This window comes from Grammomys surdaster, unplaced genomic scaffold (assembly GCF_004785775.1).
Source record: "Grammomys surdaster isolate TR1022 unplaced genomic scaffold, NIH_TR_1.0 191, whole genome shotgun sequence".
NCBI lineage: Eukaryota > Metazoa > Chordata > Mammalia > Rodentia > Muridae > Grammomys > Grammomys surdaster.
This window is the reverse complement of record NW_021604636.1, coordinates 1,731,992-1,752,054: the sequence shown is the minus strand read 5'-3', so window position 1 is coordinate 1,752,054 and position 20,063 is coordinate 1,731,992. Positions and strand designations below refer to the sequence as shown.

Genomic DNA, 20,063 nt, shown 5'->3' with positions numbered 1-20,063 from the left:
GAGGAGGGGGCAGAAGGGAGTTCAAAGGTCACGGGGCTGGCTGAAAGCTGGATCAGTTGCCTGGAAAAAAAAAATGTATCCTGGGCTTCTGCAGTCCTGTTTTGCAGCAGTTAAAGGAAGTGTGCTTTATTTCTGAAGATTTTACAGCGTGTGCCGTAGTCATTTAAAGTGCATGCAGGTACGATGACATTTCCTGATGCGCCTGATTTTATTTCTGTTAAAGACACTGATGGTGATTGGTTATTTAAATTCACTGTGGCAGTTGGCAGGCTGTTGCTGGGTTTGAAGCTCTCCTTTGCTAGTTTCTTCTTCTTCCGATTATTTTCTTTCTCTCTCCTGCTTCACTATTTTGGGGTTTTGTTCTGATGGACTATTACAAGAGAGAAACAGTTGGGTCTGGGCTCCTAAATAATTCTCCCTTTGGGTATGTGTTGATTTTGGAGAGCTACCTGGTTGAAATATCTAGATAAATATTAACACTTAAATATTTCCGTGAATTATCATTATTTTCTTTTTACATTTTTAAAGAAATATATTTTAAAGATGTACTGAGTTTCAGCCTGAGATTTTTGGGAGGTATGTGGAATTAAATAATGGAGTTCTTTTGTTTGTAGCTCCAAAACACTACAGGATAATTTTAAGAAGTTACATTTCTATAGAGGTTTGGTTTGGATCATTTTCGTTCTCGTTTGCATTGTTAAAAATATCACTAGAGAAGTGAGTACTTATTTTTCCTTTAAATTCCTTTAATACCTTTGGTTTTTCTAATTGTTATTAAATATCGTTGGTTTTTTTTTTTTCAGACAGTGTTACTTAAATTTAACACCTTCAACTTTCTTTGACTTCTCCTTTCAGTTAAATCAGGATCCTAAAGAGAGCCTCTTAAATGTCACAGCAGGACGAAAACCCCCTCCCCCCACCAATATCACACTTTTGTAGAATGTGTGATTACATCATAGTAACTCTGTCCTACACAAAACAAGTGTGTCCTCACACTCATTGTTCACACTGCTTTTTAATTTTCACGTCATATTTTAAGTAAACTTAACAGCACAATTCAACTATTTACCCACATCATTAAAAATATATATAAATGTAACAGTTCAGCAGTTTCAATGTTGATGAGAAAAGTATGTTATTTTCATTTGCATTGACTGTGCATCTGTCTGCATTACAGTCTGTGTGTGTGTGTGTGTGTGTGTGTGTGTGTGTTGGAAAGAATGAAGGTACAAAATAGGCATTAAGTCATGGGATCACTGCTTTATAGGTCTATGTTCATAGAAGTTTTATAATGAAATTTATAAAGCTTACATGTAAGAAACGAGTACATATTTGAAAGACTTAATTACGTTCTTTACGCTTAGAACAGGGAGTCATCTTATTACAATGATTAAAATGGGGACAGTTTGGCAACAGAATCTTTCCTCTGAAATGAAGAGTCGTTTGAAAGGAGGAGACCAAAACAGAAGTGTGTGGACATTTAATCAGTGAAGGACAGTTATTTCAAATATTTATGACATTCACTTTGTAGTGGTTATTCATTGCCAGACTCACACTCTATCACTCTTTGGGGACATTATGACATTTATCCAGGACACTGAGTTGAGTTTATGAGATAGAATTCATGTTTTGCCTTTTTAAAGATTGTGAAAATTTGAGTTTTTTTTTTTTCCTGAACACTTCTTGTGAAACTTTCAGTGACTTAAGCTACAGGAAATATATTTTAAATAAATGGCTTCTTTTTTTTTTTTGGTTAGAAAATGCTGATCTGTGATTTCAACATTATTTGCAGATACTTATGAAAATTATTAAACATTCCATGTATACATGTATGTATTCTATGCACTCTAGTACACATGATATCTCCATTTAACATTGTATGTATTATATAATCAAGAAGCTAAACTGAATCCTTTAGACTGTTCTAGTTAATTCATAATTTAAAAAAAATATTTCTGTTCATTTATATAGTGCCAGTAGTTTGTGCCTGCTCACCCCATGTGTGTGTGCTAGGCATAAAAAAGAAATTAGGTTAATATTAATATAGGCGGTGCAATACTTTTAACTTTGGGCTTATAGCAGCTACCAGTGAGCATATTTTGAATATAGAAATAAAAACACAGTGTAGGCAAAGACATAGAGCCCATGATGAAGAGTCTTAGAGAAAACATGATAATAGATAGATATGGGCTAAAGAGAATTGTTGTGCTTCTGTGAGCCACAAGAGAGCTATTTATGTCCTAAAGCTAATTTATGGCTTTGAATATCCTGGGTAATTTATGTCTTAATGCAAATTCACTCCAAACTTTGAAGTCTCTTTGCATTGGCTTCATCTCCATTCTACTTCCATGCAGCATGGATCCCAGCAGCTTGGATAAAGCATGCTCATGTTCTGGGTTTCTAAACATATATAGAAAAATGCCTTTATGTAAATATAATTCAAATTATCCTTGAGAAGGAAAAAGTAAATACTGTGATCTAAACAAAAACTCTTGGGGGTAGATAGGTAGAGTGTACAAAGAAACACTGCCATCTCTGACTTCAAAGAAATCTTTAAGGATTTTTTTTCCCCCAAAACCAAATTTCCTGCTTTCTGATTCCAAGCTTGCCGTTGTCATCCTTTGAAACTAGGGACCATATTGTAGGCTTGGAAACAATTTCAGGGCAAACATACTCAGTTTAGGAGCAACGGAGCCGAGTCTGAAATCTACTATTGTCATTTCAAAATCGAGTATGTAGGTTTTCAGTTTTATTACCACTGTCTTTGTCTGTCTCCTGAACTTCTATAGCCTATGAGATAGGAGAAACAAAGTGACTTTTAACACCAACAGGGAAATGTTGAAAATCGTTACCAAGTATTCAAAGCAACCACATTATTTTAACATGGCAGTTCTTAAGAAGCAATCAAAGCAGGAGATTGCCTTTTGATTGCTTCTTCTAGAATTTAAATAAAATTGAATCATTTTTGTTGAAAAATATAAGCCCAATGCAATTATAAAGTGATTTTAAGGGTCTTATTAGAACTATAGCACTATTATAGTGATGTCTTATGCAGATGAAGACGATCACAACATGAAGACTATTTCCCAAACAGCAGAAATGTATAACTCTCGAGGTCAGTTTTTTTTTTAATGCTAATAGCTTTCATAGAAACAAACGTAATACACATCATTCTACCTTGTTGATTAAAGTGGAAATCAGTATCAGCTTTTCTTCCTGATATTAGAGTCATTCACCTCTTTTTCATTTATTTGCCTCCTGTGAAAAACAGAACTGCAGCCTGACTGTCCTTCAGCACAGAGTAGGCCTTAGTAGTATATGCTTGTTATAGATAAGCTTTTGATGTTTTTGAGGATTCTATTGTCTCTTGTTTAATTTTTATTTTAAACATTATAATTATTCCATAAGAAAAATCTTTCAAAAATGAATTTTCTAATCCATCCGATCAATTTCTTCCTGATTTTATATTAAGTTCTCAATCAAAGAAAGTTTGCTGAGCAAGGAAAAGAAATTGACATGTCACCATACTCACATGTCCGATGTACTGATCTTTACATACACACACAGACACACATGAATATGCCCACAGGTACACACACGCACATATGTGCACATGCATACACACAAACATAGGAGTGTGACAACATGCACGCACACACACACACACACTCATATACATGAGTGTGCCCACAGGTACACACACATGTACACACATAGGAGTGTAATCACATACACAGACACATATGAACACACACACAGACACAAATGCACACAGTATAATAGGTACAAAAATACAGAGAATAAGCAAACTCTGTTTTTATTTTGTCCTCTGAGTACTCACTTGAATTTGAAATATATGAGAAATTACTCCTCTTGCTATAAGAAGACTGCGATATTAGACAATTGACAATAACCTGGCAGTGCTTTATATCTAATAGGGAATTTATATCTAATAGGGAAATGAGAACTCGAGTTCATAATAAAAATAGAAAGACCAACTTTTAGTGTCATTTACTAATTATTAGAGCCAGGTATGCCTCTTTTACTAGCTTTAGGAACTGTATTCTCCAAGCCTGGTGACGCATTCACACTCTCCTTACTAATGAGGCAGTGGAGGTTGCTTTGCCTCCATGCAAGCTTAGGAATCCACACATGCATTGAGTTGTCCTTATACATCTTCATGATTCACATTGTTCCCAGGCCCAGGGAGCATATGCCAGCATGCCATGATCTGGTACATCTGAAAACATACTGCAGGTAAATCAGAATATGGGTTGTGGTACTTAATATTACCTTTGTAAATATGTAAATACACTCTGAAGGACTGTGTAAATCTGAAGGAATGTTGATTTCATGAATTTAGTTTGGAAAGAAACATTTTATGAATGAGAACCAGTCTGGTGGTGGTGACGCATACCTTTAATCTCAGCACTCAAAAGCAGAGGCAGGCAGATCCCTGAGTTTAAGACGAGCCTGGTCTACAGAGCAAGTGCCAGGACAATCATGGATACACAGAGAATTCCTGTCTTGAAAAGGGGGAAGGATGAGAACAAGGATCAAGTATCTGGATCAAGTATAGCCCTGTATGTTATAGACCTTTTGTTTCTTTTTCTTACTTTCTTTGGTTGGTATTGGTTTTTAAATAAACAGTACAGCCGAGAGTGTCCCAAACTCACTATGTAGCTCAGGCTGGCCTGGAACCTTTGGAAATCCTTCTGGTTCAGCCTCAGTGTCCCAGATGCTGGAATTACAGCTCTGCACCACCACCCAGTTTCTGATCATCTTTTCAACATCAACATTTGAAAGGGACCAAGAAATCCTGCTTTAAAACCTGGGTGGTTTGTTTAAAACAAGAACATGTAAACTTAGGAAAAACCCAAAACATGTTTAGAAAATACAGTATGTAATACTGCATACTGTGACCTTACTAGGTAAGTGTTTTTCTTATATCATTGATTTTTCTTATATGATTTCAGTCCTGAATCATGGGATGTGCAGAGGCTGAACATGAACGTGGCTAAGAGCATAGATTCAAGTGCCAAGATGTGTTCTGCAACTATTACTGACCATTTCCCAAAGCAAAAATATTCTGGATCCCCACTGAGGGTTATACCTAGGTCCAACTAAGAGCTAATGCCTTGAATTCTAACGGTAGAGGGAGCAGCCATCATGGCTACTAAGGTTCAAATGACGTGTGACTTTGTAGATACTTCAAATCTCCAAACTTCTGCAGGTGTGCTGTAACCATGTGTAGAGTTATTTTTATAGCCTTCACTGGTTTTCAAATTTCTCCCTTTGCTGTAGCATTTCCCCTTGATTTGTATAGTTATAGTGCTATACTTTCTCACCTTCGCTCCATTCAGATATGCCCATTGCATCTGAAGACTCTGAAATTCATTCATTATTTTTAGCATGACAGAGCTTGGCACATCTTAGGTTTCACCTGATGACACAGAAGTACTAATTTGTTTGCTCAATGAAATGACCTTGATGTCATAGGCTCATTTCTATTTTAAATGTCTCATGAATTGTAATGCTGATGAAGCATTGCTTGAATTGACTTAGTCACAGAGGTCTTCAAATGAGATTTAGAAAATTCATCTACGTCATTTTATTACAGATAATTTTAGTAGGATGGATAGAAGTGCCTTTTCTGATCAATATCCTGACTCTGCTTCTTTGGAATTTGTTTTAAGAGGGGAACTTCTAAACCTCTGTTTTGCATCTTTGAAAAAATGCTGATGATTTTGGTGTGACTTGTGAATTGCTTTTGTGGATCAGTTTTAACTGATTCTGGTTGGACATTTAGAGAACTATGAAAACACAAGTATTTAATCTGACCACATAGATTACGCCTGCTAATTGCTGTCTAATGCAATTTCAGCTCTAGGTTGAATGCCAATTGTTCTTGGCTTTAGAGGATAAAAAGCCATGTCTTGCCTAGGGTGTTGATTCATTTTAAAGAATGTGCAGAGCTATTTTTCTTACTAATCCTAATTTTTGAAATTTCCTTTATTTTCTGTGCAGCGTCACCAGTCCATCCAGGACATGGATGGATGTGGTTGTGCAGCATAGACTTCTCTCTCTCTCATGCCCATTTCAGGATGGTTTGTGAGGAAAACAGTGTCATTGTTTTCACATTCTTTTCCTTCACACTAGCCTGATGGTTCCTCTGAAGAAAAACATTGCCAGAGCTCTTAAGTACCTTTCAGCTACACTGGTGAAACGTGAGACTATTTTATTATTCAGTTAGAAACTTTCTAAAGACAGAGAAAACTTCAAGTGCTATGTAGGAGACACAGAGTTAGATTTCATTGCCACTATGATAGTAATTCTAAGTTCGTCTAAGTCTGTTCTTTTTTTTTTTTTTTAATGCACTTAGTCTCCATAGTGGTTCAAGACATTAGGCTAAGTACTGGTTTTTTAGTCCTAATAGCAAGCATAGACAATAAAATTTTCATTGTCTTCACTTGAGACTCTTTTCTGTTGGATGGAAAAATGAGCGTGTAACAGGCTGATGAACATTTTCAACAGGGTTAAAAGCTTCTCCTTTTCTTAATTGGTTTTCTCTGCCCTTGCTAACGAAAAAAAAACACCCTAAAAATTGGCCTTGGACAAAGAGTTTGGACAAAGGGTTTTGACTCTTAGGCCAGCATGTAATCAATGAAACTACTTTTCCAAATAACAAACGGTCAGTTTTTAAGGGTAAAGCCATTAAAAAGCCACGTTCTGGCTTTCCTGCAGGAATGCCAACCCCAATGGCACATCAAAGCAGACAGCATGGGGAGCCTCTTAGGTGTGTGTCCCAGGCACAGCCATACAAAATTCCTTTGTCATTCAACAAAACAAGTCAATTTAGCCATTCAGTTTGTGCACTGAGGAGGAAGAGAATGTGCAGAGGTAGGTAGCGGTTTTTACTCGGAGGCCACAGCCTTTGTCACTTAGCCACAAGCCATGAGAGGGTGGGGGCTGCCCTAGAGTCTCTTACTAATGTTGTCATACGCCTTATTTTGATAGATGTGGAAACTACACTTGGCAAGTAACACTTTTAAAATTATACCACTTGTTAGTAGCTGACCCAGATATGATAGCACACATCCTGAGCATGCACTGGAATGCATATTAGTCCACAGCAACTTGTACATTCAAATATGATACAGCATTGGGTGGGCCCATTAGTTGTAATAGTGTCAAAGCCAGTCAGGTCAGACCAGTGAAGAACAGTCATTTAAACCCAGTTTGCTACTGGCTAAGAAATATCTTTCAGAGAACAGGCACTAACGTAAAATTTTGAGCTAAGGATTTATAGAGCCTGAAACTTAGTATCCTTTATTAAAGCTACCTGGTAGGGTTTGAGGGAAGGTTTGAGGAAAAGGTACAAGTCACCCATTAGCTTTGTAATAAATACTCAGTAAACTCTGATGAGAATTATTAAATTTGAAACAAGGCAATATAACCTTCTTTTAGGAAAAGCAGATGTTTGGGGAAATATACTCTGACCTAGAACATTCCTGTCACCAAGTCACAAACTTATAAGTTGATAGACTGATAAACACCAGTTTAGGTGGTTGTTTAGAGCAGACAATAATGAAATTGTGAGGCTGTTCTGGGAGATACATTGGGCTCTTTTCATGCATGCCAGAGAATATGAGGCTGTAGTGCTAGGGCGTAGTCCAGTGTAAAGCATTTGTTTAGCACACATAAAGCATTGGGTTTGATCCTTAGCTCTTCCTCCAAAGCAAGGCAGCCCAGAGTTGTGTGATAAGTTGGACAACCCGCTCATCTGGGAAGGCAAGTGAGGCCAATGGATCCTCAAGTTTCTTTTGACTCTGCGAAACCAATGTGTTCAAGTGAACCATCCCTCCAAGTTCTTTATTCATCAAACAGGAGGGGAAGATAGCTAATAACCAGAGCACAGCTTCCTAAACTCAGATTCCATAAACAGGTGCCATATACATTTGTGCTTTTGCGCATTTTTTTCCTCTGGGAGGAAGGGTCCATTGCTTTCATCTCCTTAAACTTCAAATTATCAAATAGCAAAAATGTTGATAGCCACTGCATAAGAATGAAAATAAAATCTTTAACTCAGAGTCACAAGCGACGCTGACTCGGGGGATGCATGCATCACTGGGGAATCCCACAATCATTTCTCCAACAAAAATATTTATTAGGCAGGATTGCTGCCAGGGTTCTTGGCTTACACAGACACCTGGACAAGAGAGGCGTTGGCTGACTTCTGTTTCTCCCACTGGCAACCCACCAGCAGCATTTTTCACATTGGTAGTGCCCCACAGAAACACCTACAGGGTTTCACCTTGTAAAATCTGTGCCAAATCCTGCTCCTCTTGGCAGCAAATAAGCTGCTTTGTTGCCAAATGGGCTTAGGCAGAAATGGCCCTAGTCTTGGGGAAGAAGATAATTTTACTTTTTTTAGGGAAATGCGTACATCTTCTCAATATGTGTAGAATGATACATATCCAAGGTGCCCTCATGCTTCCATAGTGATTCACTGAACAGTGTTGTTTTTGAGGAAGCATTCCGCATGCACACATGTGTGCTTTCTCTCTCTCAATCAAACCTCATGCACTGTAGTCCTCTTACTGAAGTTTATTGGAAAAGTAGAAAAGAGCATGGTACAGACACACTCTGAGTTCTAAACCCAGATTACTAAGAATCCTCAACAAAGTAGCTAATTTGGTGTCTCATAGCACACAGCTCAAGAAATTCAAATTTCTTCCATCTTTCCCTAATCCTTTATGCAGCTGCTTTTGCCTTACATTTTTCTAGCTTACAGATGTTGTATTTTTTAAAAGGAACAACAACAACAACAACAAAAACTCTTAAAAGATGATGGGAAAAATATTGTTAAATAGTAGGCACAAAAATCAATAAAACAAGCACAAATACACAGAGCTTCTCCACTGTGTTCACAACATAGAGATACCATAGAGGAAGTATTGAAGCTGGGAGACGGCACCAAGAGGTATTCAAAATGACACTCGACATTTGAGTAGTGACATCACAGAAGGGTGATGCTACCTAAATCTTGGTATTGAAGAAGTGGTTTTGCCTTATAGGGATCTCAGATCTGCAGACCACTCATGCAAGACTATGAGAGTCTGGTAAACAAAGAAAAGCAAGAAATGAAGGGGAAAAAATCTGTTGAGACGCAAATAAAGAAAATCTTTTAGAACCAAATGGAAGGCTTTGAAAAAAAATCACAAAGTAATTTCATTTTAGAAGGACAACTGATTAAATAATGATGATTTTTATTCGGCAGAAACTGAGGACTTTAGTCATTCTTTTTATTAATATGATCATGTCAGGGAAGAACATCAGAAATTAATCAGAAATTAAACATAGTTTAAAAAATTAGGCATGAAAAGGATTTCATACATACTAGCAGTTAAAAAGTTATCTACATATTTAGGAACATTTGATTAACTAAATTGATTGCCCCAAAGAACAAAGGTAATGTATAACACAAAATTTTTTAACTGAGTTCTCTTTTCTTTAATGTTACATCAGACCTTCCCACTGTCAACTGCATGACCAAGAACTGGGGTCCAGTGCACAGCTCGGCTGTGCATGTGTCTTTGTGGCTCATGTGACTGCTTAATCTGCTTGACCCACGTCTGCCACAAAGGAGCCTCTCTCCTGTGTGTCCGTTAGTCCCTGTGTCTGCAGTGACTCTCCCCTCATTCTTTGTACTTGGTGAAGCAACCAGAAGAAACCTTAAAATCACCTCCTTCCTGGGTCGAGTTAAAGGACAGAAATCTCGTTGTCTATAAGACTTCATCCAGACCCTGGTATTTTCTGGAAAAATGAAGTAAATAAAGCAAGCATCCTCACATGATCAAGTTCACTGAAATAGAAATTGGTTGTAGTGTCTAAGCATTTAGAATTTATCAAAGACTTTGTTAAAATAATGCAAAAAAAAACCCCACTATCATTTTGTTCTTCGACAAGTCCTGACACCCCATCCCCCCAAATGTCTTCATTTACACACTGTAAAGCAAGTATTATGACTGGCTCTCTCAATACTGATGCATACAAAAGAAAGAGGATTTCTTTTTACTAATCTTTGTGATCATACATTACTCTCCCTATTAAATTGTTTACAAAATTATTAGTACAGAGATTAACCCATTTCCCCAGGTAAACATAAATTTAGCAGCTTCTAGATGGCTGCTATTGTTTCTGGGAAAATGTTCCCTAAATATTAACCATGCGCCTATCACTTTCACGAAATAAAGACAGACTAGATGAAACGAACCTGTTGTTCTTCCCTCTCCATCTAGGAGAGAGACTTCTTGCCATAAAGCAGTGTTCCTCAACCTGTAGGTCTTGCCTGCTTTGGGGTCAAACAATCCTTTCCCAGAATTAGCATATCAGATATCCTACATATCAGGTATTTACATTATGTTTTATAACAATGGCAAAAATACAGTTATGAAGTAACAAGGAAATACATTTATGGTTGGAGGTCACCACAACATGAAGAACTGTATTACAAGGTCATAGTATTCGGGAGGTTGAAAACCAATGCTATTAAGGAACAGTTACAAGGCCAGAGTTACTTGACAGCTCTCCTCCTTCTTCAGTGACCAGCAGGTCTGCCCTTGACTGACCAGCCCCCTCTCAACCTCATCATTTTCCCCATTGCTCAGAGATTTGTGATTCATCCTAGTGAGCTGACTTTCTGTTTTCTTTTTCTTTTTTCAGATGGATTTATATCTGGCATTGCTCAGGTTTCCTGTGTCAATATTTTTTGTTGATTACACATTAAGCTTACTTCCTTATTTGGAGTAATTAGGATTGTCGGATTAAAATGCAGACAGTTCAGTTAAGTTGAATTTCATATAAGCAAAAATAATTTAGGCATAAGTATGTTTGAAATTTCATCCATTTCTCTTTTTTTTCTGAAATTCAAATAGAACTGAGTGAAGTACATTTTTATTTACTCAATCTGGCAATTTTAAAGTTTACGGTGGCACATTTGCAGATCACACAACCTAATCCTCATTTGAATGGGGATTATTTATTTATTCTTAAGGTATATTCTGTTTCCTTCCTCTAGTCTTCTCACTCTCTTACTTAAGTAAGTCAGAAATATATTAAAGGAAATAATGTATTTCATCATCATTATTTCCAGAGTGTGTCTTCATCAATATGTTCATAGATGTTCAAGCAACGCTTATATCTACTACAACATGAAATAAATAGCTTACACATGATCAGACTTATCACAGCAATACCCCAGCCCCTGGTACCAAGTTCTGTCTTACTTTGGGTTTCCATTGCAGTGCAGAGACACAATGATCAAGGCAACTATTATAAAGGAAACATTCAATTGGGGTTGGCTTACAGTTTCAGAGGTTCAGTCCATTTTCATCATAGCAGGAACATGAAAGCATCCAGGCAGACATGTTCCTGGAGAAGAAGTTGAGAGTTCTGCCTCTTGAGCTGAAAGGAACCAGGAGAAAGTCTCTTCCACACTGGTCAGAGCCTGAGCATAGGATCTCAAAGCCCACCACCAAAGGGACACACTTCTTCCAACAGGGCCACAGCTCCTGCTAGTGCCATTTCCCATGGACCAAGCACATTCAAAACACCACACTTATGAAACTTAAGAAGAGCATGCTAGCAAGCATGGTTGTAACTGTTTTAACATAAAGTAGTTCTTAATTAGATTTGGCAACAAGAATACAGGGTTGTTGCTGGATGTGTTAGCATGGCACTTTAGCTGCAGCACTTGGGAGGCAAAGGCAGGTAGATGTGTGCGTTCCAAGCCAGCATGGTCTAATGGTTCCAGTCCAGCCAGAGCTATCCAGTGAGACCTTGTGTCAAAGATAAGAAGGTGTAGCTAAAAAGAATGGAGTCCTAGGCTACGAATCTGGTGACATAAATTCCAGGATTTTGTTGATAAATGAAAAAAGAAGTAAGATGAACCTTTATCAGACAGCAGAGGACACTGGCTTTGAAATGGATTGAGTTCCACAAGCCCCAGGTGAGATCCTCGGGAGTAGCCAGTTGATCAAGAAATGGTCTGACTACCAGGCAAGATACCTGATCCAGGAGAGTCCAAAAACTAATCAGTTTTTAGAACATTGAATTGAAGCTGTGGGACTGTACACAAGTTGCTAGTCACAGATGGCAACAGGAAAGCTTAGCAAAAATATCAAAGACTTAAGGCTCCGGTCTCTCTGTGTCTTCCATTTCGGTTTTCTGCATCTCATATTACAGTGCATGAACCAGGCCAGGATTTTTCAGAAGAGTGACTTGTTCATGATCTGCTTATCATTGTCTTACATATTGCTTGTCCATGAGGGGACATTTTGATGTCAGTTTCATCTAATTTTGATATTCACTTAGTCAAACATGCCAGCTGTTTGTTACAGGACATGGAACAAAGAGTTGTGTGAACATTTGTTCTCCTTCCTGGAGCTTGTAGTCCTTGAGGCAAACAGACATGACACAGTAACTAAGGCTTGAATGAATGAAGTCATCAGATTTCATTCAGAGTGTGAACATGTATCCACTGTAGACCTGTTACCTAGAAGGTACCATAGAACACCAGTAAAGAAAACAAAGAACCTCCCTCGTGTCTGTTATCAGAGTGTATGACAATAAGAAACAAATGTGGAAATATAAAATATACAAATACCTGCTATAGATGTAGAAAGTAGTAAATGTATAGAAGGACAATTATCCAAAATAGCTTAGAGCACAGAGAAATACAAAGTTTAAGGCACTGAACCATCCAAAGCTGAAGTGTTGGCAAAGTCAGAGGCTCAAAATAAATGACAAAGCTGGTCAAGCTAGATTGCCGAGATGTTTTTAAAGGCATTGAGGGATTTGATCTTCTAAGATGACTTAAGGTCGCTTTGGAGTTTTAAACGACAGACTGGTGTGATGGTTTTGTATTTTGAATTTCTTATTTTCTCAGTGACTGGGAAAACATCCAAAGCAAACAGTGGATGGGAGAGAGGAATGACAGGGCATTTGTCCTAGTCCACAGTTGTGCCCATGACTATCATGTTTCCTGAACTGGGCAGTGGGAACTGAGCAAAGATGGCTGCTTCTAGGGTTAGCTCTCCACCTTCTAACACTCGAATAAGTCAGTGGCTGCCCAGATTTACTTTGGGTTTCATTCTGTATAAAGCCTATTTGAAATGCTCACACCGGGCAGATAGCAACCTGGCAGATAACGCGTTGTAATACTAACATCTCCCTAAATCCTTGCACTTTCCTTTCCTAATACGATGAGGAAGAGGATAGAAGAGATGACTGCATGTCGCTTTGCCCCTCCAGTATTAAATATGCTAGAGCTTATATACCAAAAGGCAGAGGACCATTTGTGTATTTCGATACATGCATATAGTGAGACAAGACAGATGTCTTGCTTTTCACTGTTCCACAGGCAAGCTGGGCCCTCAACCAGTTCCACAGGTCTATGTAGCGCCTATGCAACTAACTACATTTCATCCACTAAGCAACACCCTCTGTATTGTCCAGATAAGGCCCTTTTGGTTTGATCTAGACAGAAATCACATCCAGCCTTTAACTCCATCAATGCAGTGCTCTTCCCAGGTGAACTAATAAAGGAAGGTAAAGATTTAAATTTTCATCTGATCAACAATTTGTCCTTGAAGGATTGAGAGAGGGAGAGAGGAGCTCCAGGTATCCACCTATGTGATGGGTGATGGGTGGGCCTAGCTCCTGGTTGATAGATTTTCTGTTTCTCATCCTTGAGAAATACATCCTGATTAAGGAAGCTAGGGATTTGGGTGACGGAAGTAAAGAGCAATGCTTTAAGGGTCTCCATTGCAATGTCTTGTTATAGAAATGTATGTCTTGAGCAGAGGTATCCATCTTGTATTATTTTGTGTCTTGGAGTCTCTCCCTCATGAATTACTTTGCATCTTGCTTGAAGTGAAATCACTTTAAAATTTATATCCTGTCCTACTTTTATTTCAAGACTTCTCTTAAAATATCTTTTTTTCCCTCTTTGCTGGGTCCAATATGCATGAACATTTTATGCATTTCACACCCTTTAAAATGAAGAAAATAATAAGCTAATCTGAATACTTGTAAAATGAGAGTAGAATAGAGATTTTATTCTCAGGAGAACATACAATGGTATACTTTCCTGTGCCTGTGAGCTGTCTCCATAGTTAAAACAATACTGCAGAAGATGGACATTAATAAAACAGAAGAATGACATAATTTGGGGGATATTTTGCTATTTGCTGAAGCCAGTCAGAATAGACCCTTGCACTGTGACAGCAGGTAACTTGTTTTTAACTCTTCCACTACACCATTCAATGTGTACAACATAAATATATTAGCTACTCAACACATGCCTAGAAAGAATGGATTGAAATCAAGGACAAAGACATGATACATGGAATATTACGTTTGATTTTACTAAGTCACACTAGAGGTGTACAGAGAATCGACTAGAAAGTGAGCATTGGGTTTTATCCAACAGATTCACGGAGAGTAAATTCCAAGATGGAAGTTTCTGGAATTGAAACTGAAAATTTGGCAAGAGTTTCCTTATTTGGGAATGTATCAGAGATACCTGTTTGGTGTTTCACAAAAGACTCTAATCCCTGGGTCTTTCTGACTTGGAAACTGAAATGATGCATTTCTAAGCGTCTCTCTCCCAGGTTACATTGCTGCTACTGGTTCAGGTAGTATGCTTTGAGAACTCCCAATTCAGACTGGGGAGAGCCAGCTGAGCCCAGGGGGGGTCTGAGCAGGCTGCGTATTCTGTGATCTGCACAGACAAGGGATGCTTTTTAGATATTTCTGAGAGAAGTTCTGATATCCTGTAACAGTGGATTTGGAATAGTTTTAAGGGACTTGTTCTCTCTTGATCTACTGGACTGACAGCTGTGCTCTGGCAGGGAGAACTTACAATGAGAGTTCAAATTTACTGACAGGAATGAGGTTGTTAATTTCTCAAGGTAAGATTGTGTGGAAAATATCTGAGCAGTTTTACATGTAGTTTATTCACTAAACTATCTTAGAGTTTAATTTCTGTGAACAGACACCATGACCAAGGCAACTCTTACATATAAAGGAGAACATTTAATTGGGACTGGCTTAAAGGTTCAGAGGCTCAGTCCATTATCATCGAGGCAGGAGCATGACCGAATCTAGGCAAGCATGGCCCTGGAGTTGCTGAGAGTTCTACATCTTGTTCTGAAGGCAAAAAAGGAGAGGACTGGCTCCCAGGTATCTAGGATAAGGGTCTTCTAGTCCATGCCCACCACGGTGACACACCTACTCCAATAGAGTCACACCTACTCCCAGCAAGGACACACCTCCTAATGGTGCCACGCCCTGGGCCAAACATATTCAAACCACCACACTATCATTATATTGAGAAGAAAGTTTAGCTGGTTGTTGAGGTAAAAATATGACTAATGAGGGGTAAGCAGGCACCAGGAGAAGAGAAAACTCATTCACGCAAAACAAATGACTCAGGAGGAAACAAGTCCACTTGTCGCTCCCTTGATCCTCTTAGTTATTGCCATCCCCAACTGAAGAGCCATAGGAAGTTTCTGGAAAGATAGCAGCAGCTTCAACAGCCAGGTAGCACGGGGACAAAGTTCATCTTGCAGCAGCGTAAAAATGGAAACCACCTAAATTTCAGAATCGATTTCAAGTGCTTCATTATGCTTTGCTAACTAGGTTCCTTGAATTTGAAAATTTTCTAAATATAAAAATTTTTACATCCCACTTGCAGTGTTTCTTCTAGATGGATTTTGCACACAGCACAGTAATCATTTCAGATTTGGTGGTGGTGGGGACCTTGCCATTTGTACTTTGTTCTTCACAGAATTTCATGGATTCAAATGGATTTTCTTATTTTGTCAACAAAAAGACTAATGGGAGTGTATTAAGCTGAATTATTTCTTAAAGACATTGGGAAACCATTGAAGTGCTGGTCTAACTGAAGTGTCAAGGACTTCTGTTAATTTTCAGCCTGTTTTTTTTCCTTTTTTTTCTAACTTGAAATATAAAAATAAGTCTGCTTTCTGTTATGTTCAAGGGGCAGCTATAACCCAGCTTACAAATGTAAAGCCACAGGAAACCGATTACAAACGTAGGCATCTACCGTCAGAACTCAATGCTCGGTTGTTCATTCCCACTCCAGGTACATGTGACAACGCCGCAGCTATGAGTGGAATTTTAAAGAGGAAGTTCGAAGATGTGGACGCCTCCTCACCCTGTTCCTCTGCTCGGGAATCGGATGACGACATCTCCAGCAGCGAAAGTGCTGACAGCGGGGATAGCGTCAATCCATCCACCTCAAACCACTTCACCCGTGAGTACTGGAACCACCCTGCGAGCCTACTCTCAGGTTCTACAGTTGGGGGCAGGGGAGAGGAATCATCATGTAGCATTGGTCATTTTGATCAGCCAGTCACTAAGGAGGGACAGCAGCCAAGCTCCTCCCCCTGGGGGTAGCCCCTCCCCAGTTATTTCTTTGAGTTAGAGTCCACCAAGGGAAATATAAGAATGTATGCCATGTCTTCGATTTCTTTCTCCACCACCTTGTCACACCAGGGACAGTCATGTGAGGTTTAATGAACGGATGTGACATTTTCTAATGATCATACAACCTAAGCCCAAGAAACTGACATGGAACAGCTATGTAAGCTAGGCGCTTATGTTCCTAAAGCAGGGAGATTTGAATGTCACAGTATCATGATAGATACCTGGGCTTTTTGTAAAACTACTTTGAGATTATAATATGATTACATCATTTCCATTTCCCTTTCCTCCCTCCGGACCTGCCATGAAACCCTCTTTGATCTCTCTCAAATTTATGGGTCTTTTGTTTTCTTAAGCTGGGCTGTTTCAAACTACTACATTTCTTCATTTGCTTTGTGTGTGGTGAGGAGGGGCAGGGTGTGTAGGAAGTGGTGTTCATGTTGGGGGTCAAAGGACAACTTGTGGGAGCTGGTTCTCATCTTCCACCATTGTGGGTTGCAGGGATCAAGTTGAGGTTCCCTTGCTTGGAAGTTTATACCTTTACCCACTAAGTCATCTTGCCAGCCTAGTTGGTTTAATTAGCTGATTCGGTTACTGTATGAATCTCAAGCACGTCTTTGTTTTTGGAAATATGACATTAAAAAGTCCAATGATTCAAATTTTTTCAAGAGCCTGAGGTGTACATACAATAACCGGCAGTATTTCTTTGAGCAATCTTAGATAGGTGGAAAATAAGAAATGACGATGACAACTAACAGTTGTTACAGCAGAAAAAAATGACAAAATGTGAGGACAGTGTTGCTGTTCTTCGTGCGGCAACTGAGCATGTGCTTTTTGCACAGCGGGATGTTAGGAGATGAGCTTGTGCTTCTGATCTGAAAGAAGATGTATGTTGACTTTTTTGGTTTTATACTAGTGATAAGGGCGGCCTCATCTCTATCAAGCACAGCAAGTGAGGTGATCCTCACGAAAGAGCTCTGTCAAATATCAGTATCATGCACATGTTGTATTATGGATCATGACATTACCTATCTAGATACTAGATACTATCTAACTATACTGCTGACTATACTGAGAGTCGTAAGTAGTTCTCAACCTTCCTAATGCTGCGACTCCTTAATACAGTCCTTTATGGTATGGTGACCCCCAACCATAAAATTATTTTATTGCTACTTCACAACAGCAGTTTTGCTACTGTTAGGATTTGTAATACAAATATATTTACAGATAGAGGTTTGCCAGAGTGGTCGCAACCCATAAGTCAAGAACTGCTGGTCTAAGACTAGAGATTAGCTGTGTGTACATGTCTCAAGGTGTAGTTTTTATCTTTCTCATTATCTCAGCTCCTTCATGATACAACATTGCAAATATCACCTTTAAGATAGTATTCATTGTGAGTTACAAAAGATTTACTAAAGAGACAGATTATATCTTTGTATATAAAGATATGGAAAGTTATTATGTTCTCTGGAATAATTTAAAATAATAGTGTTCAATTCCAGAAAAACCCTCAAGGAGGTCTTTTTTAAGAGATGAAATGAGCTGGGAGGATCTCTGAGTTTAAGGCTAGCCTGGTCTACAGAGTGAGTTCCAGAATTGCACAGAGAAACCCTGTCTCAAAACACAAAACAAGGCAAAAAGTGAAATTATGTGTGTGAGTATGTATGTATATATAATATATATATATCTTCATAAATAATTTAATTATAGTAGGATATTTTTAAAAGAAGGCATAACATTGAATGCTCATTCCAGATTTAAAATTTTCATTCGAAACAGTATCATTGTTTTACCCCCTATGGTGCTTTATCTAGGAAAGTATACAAAATCCTGGCCTTGTGTATGCTAGAAATTAATATAAAGAAAATGAGTGTTATCAAATGTAAAAGGTGGGATTTTAATAAACATTCGTACAATTAATAATTTTAAAAATGAAGCAATTTAAAATCTTTTCATGTCATGACAAAGTGTATTTTATATTGATTAAATAAAAAATTAAAAAATGCTGAAATAATTAATTTGCACACTATAAGACATTTTGCAAGACTATTGTGTGCTTTGAAGGGTTAAAAAATAACATTGGAAAAGATTTAACATATTTAGTGATAATAAAATGCCAAACTTATCTGCTATAAAATATCAAAGTAAAAAAGAAGCAGTTTATATTAGAAACATGTATTTAATAAGGTATAAGATTATTCTCTAGACTTTGAAAGCACACCTAAAAATAAATGTTTTTGAAACAGATTCTGAAGTATTCAAGGCTAGCCTCTGATCTGCTATGTAGCAGAGGGAAATGGCCTTGAACACCTGGTCCTCCTGACTTTACCTTCCAAGGGCTGTAATTATGTCTCCAAGCCCTGTGCATGTTATGTTAGAAACAGAACCCAGGGCTTTGTGTATGCCAGGCAAGTATCTACCAATTGAGATACAACCCTGTTCCATCCTCACAAACTTAACTTTTTTGAGATGCAAGCTAAGGCATACACATAGTATAATCCATAGTAGGAAACACAACTAACTCATACAATAAAGCATTTAACAATCATAGTAATAAGAAGTAGATTAAAATACTTACACATATATTATTAATATGAGATCATAAAGATTTTACCACTATGAAGTGAATATTCCTCCAGGTAATAGAAAATAGTGATACCAAAAATCTGGGTGAAGCCACAGTATACGTTATAGGTTACATGTTGCCTTAATGACTATGAAATTCAGAAAGTACTTTGTCAGTATAGAAACCATTCACATATTTCTGGTGCTATATTCAGAAAATATATGTGAAAGGAGAAACATCAAAAGCAATAGAAGATTATGTTAGCATTCAGTTGCATTGTGAGAAGACAGGAGAGGGAGGAAGGCAGCAAGGTCAGAGTGGGAGAGTGATTCATTTCGTTACAGTGACCCATTAATGAAGTTATTTTCATGATAGTCATAAAGACTACACCATATGTAAAATGCTTATGATACTGTGAAGAAAGGCAGAAGACAGAATCTTCTTTGTACTGACAGGGAAAACCTATATGTGCTCAAAAGCAAAGACTAGTCCAATGACTTGAAAATTGGAAACAATTTGATTTGTTGAAAGATTAGGATGATGGATGGGGTTTTATAGCCACTAATTTTTATTTCCATTACTGTTATAATGCATTCCCAACAGATATGTTTCAAAGTTGTGCTGCAAAAAAAAAAATCAATCACTTTGTATTTATGTATGCAGGACAGTGGGATGAAATTGCACGAGGAATCAAGCTGGACAATATTACAGCCAAGACCTATGTATGTGTGTGTGTGTGCATGTGAGTGTGTGTGTATGTGTGTGTGTATGTGTGGTGTGTGTGTGTGTGGTGTGTGTGTGTGGTGTGTGTGTATCTGTGTGTGAGTGTGTATGTGTGGTGTGTGTGAGTGTGTATGTGTGGTGTGTATGTGGTGTCTGTGAGTGTGTATGTGTGGTGTGTGTGATGTGTATGTGGTGTGTGTGTGTGTGTGTGTGTGAGAGTGTGTGTGTGGTGTGTGTGTGCGTGTATGTGTGTGTATGTGTG

At 38.1% G+C, this 20,063-nt stretch overlaps 1 protein-coding gene across 1 annotated transcript in view; it reads left to right on the top strand.

Annotated features, from left to right (window-relative positions):
- Csrnp3 (cysteine and serine rich nuclear protein 3) overlaps positions 1–20,063 on the top strand; it is a 176,260-nt gene that overhangs the window by 86,257 nt on the left and 69,940 nt on the right. The window contains exon 4 of the mRNA XM_028769252.1: positions 16,172–16,342. Within this exon, the coding sequence (XP_028625085.1) occupies positions 16,172–16,342 (171 nt within the window). The remainder of the gene's footprint in view (positions 1–16,171; positions 16,343–20,063) is intronic.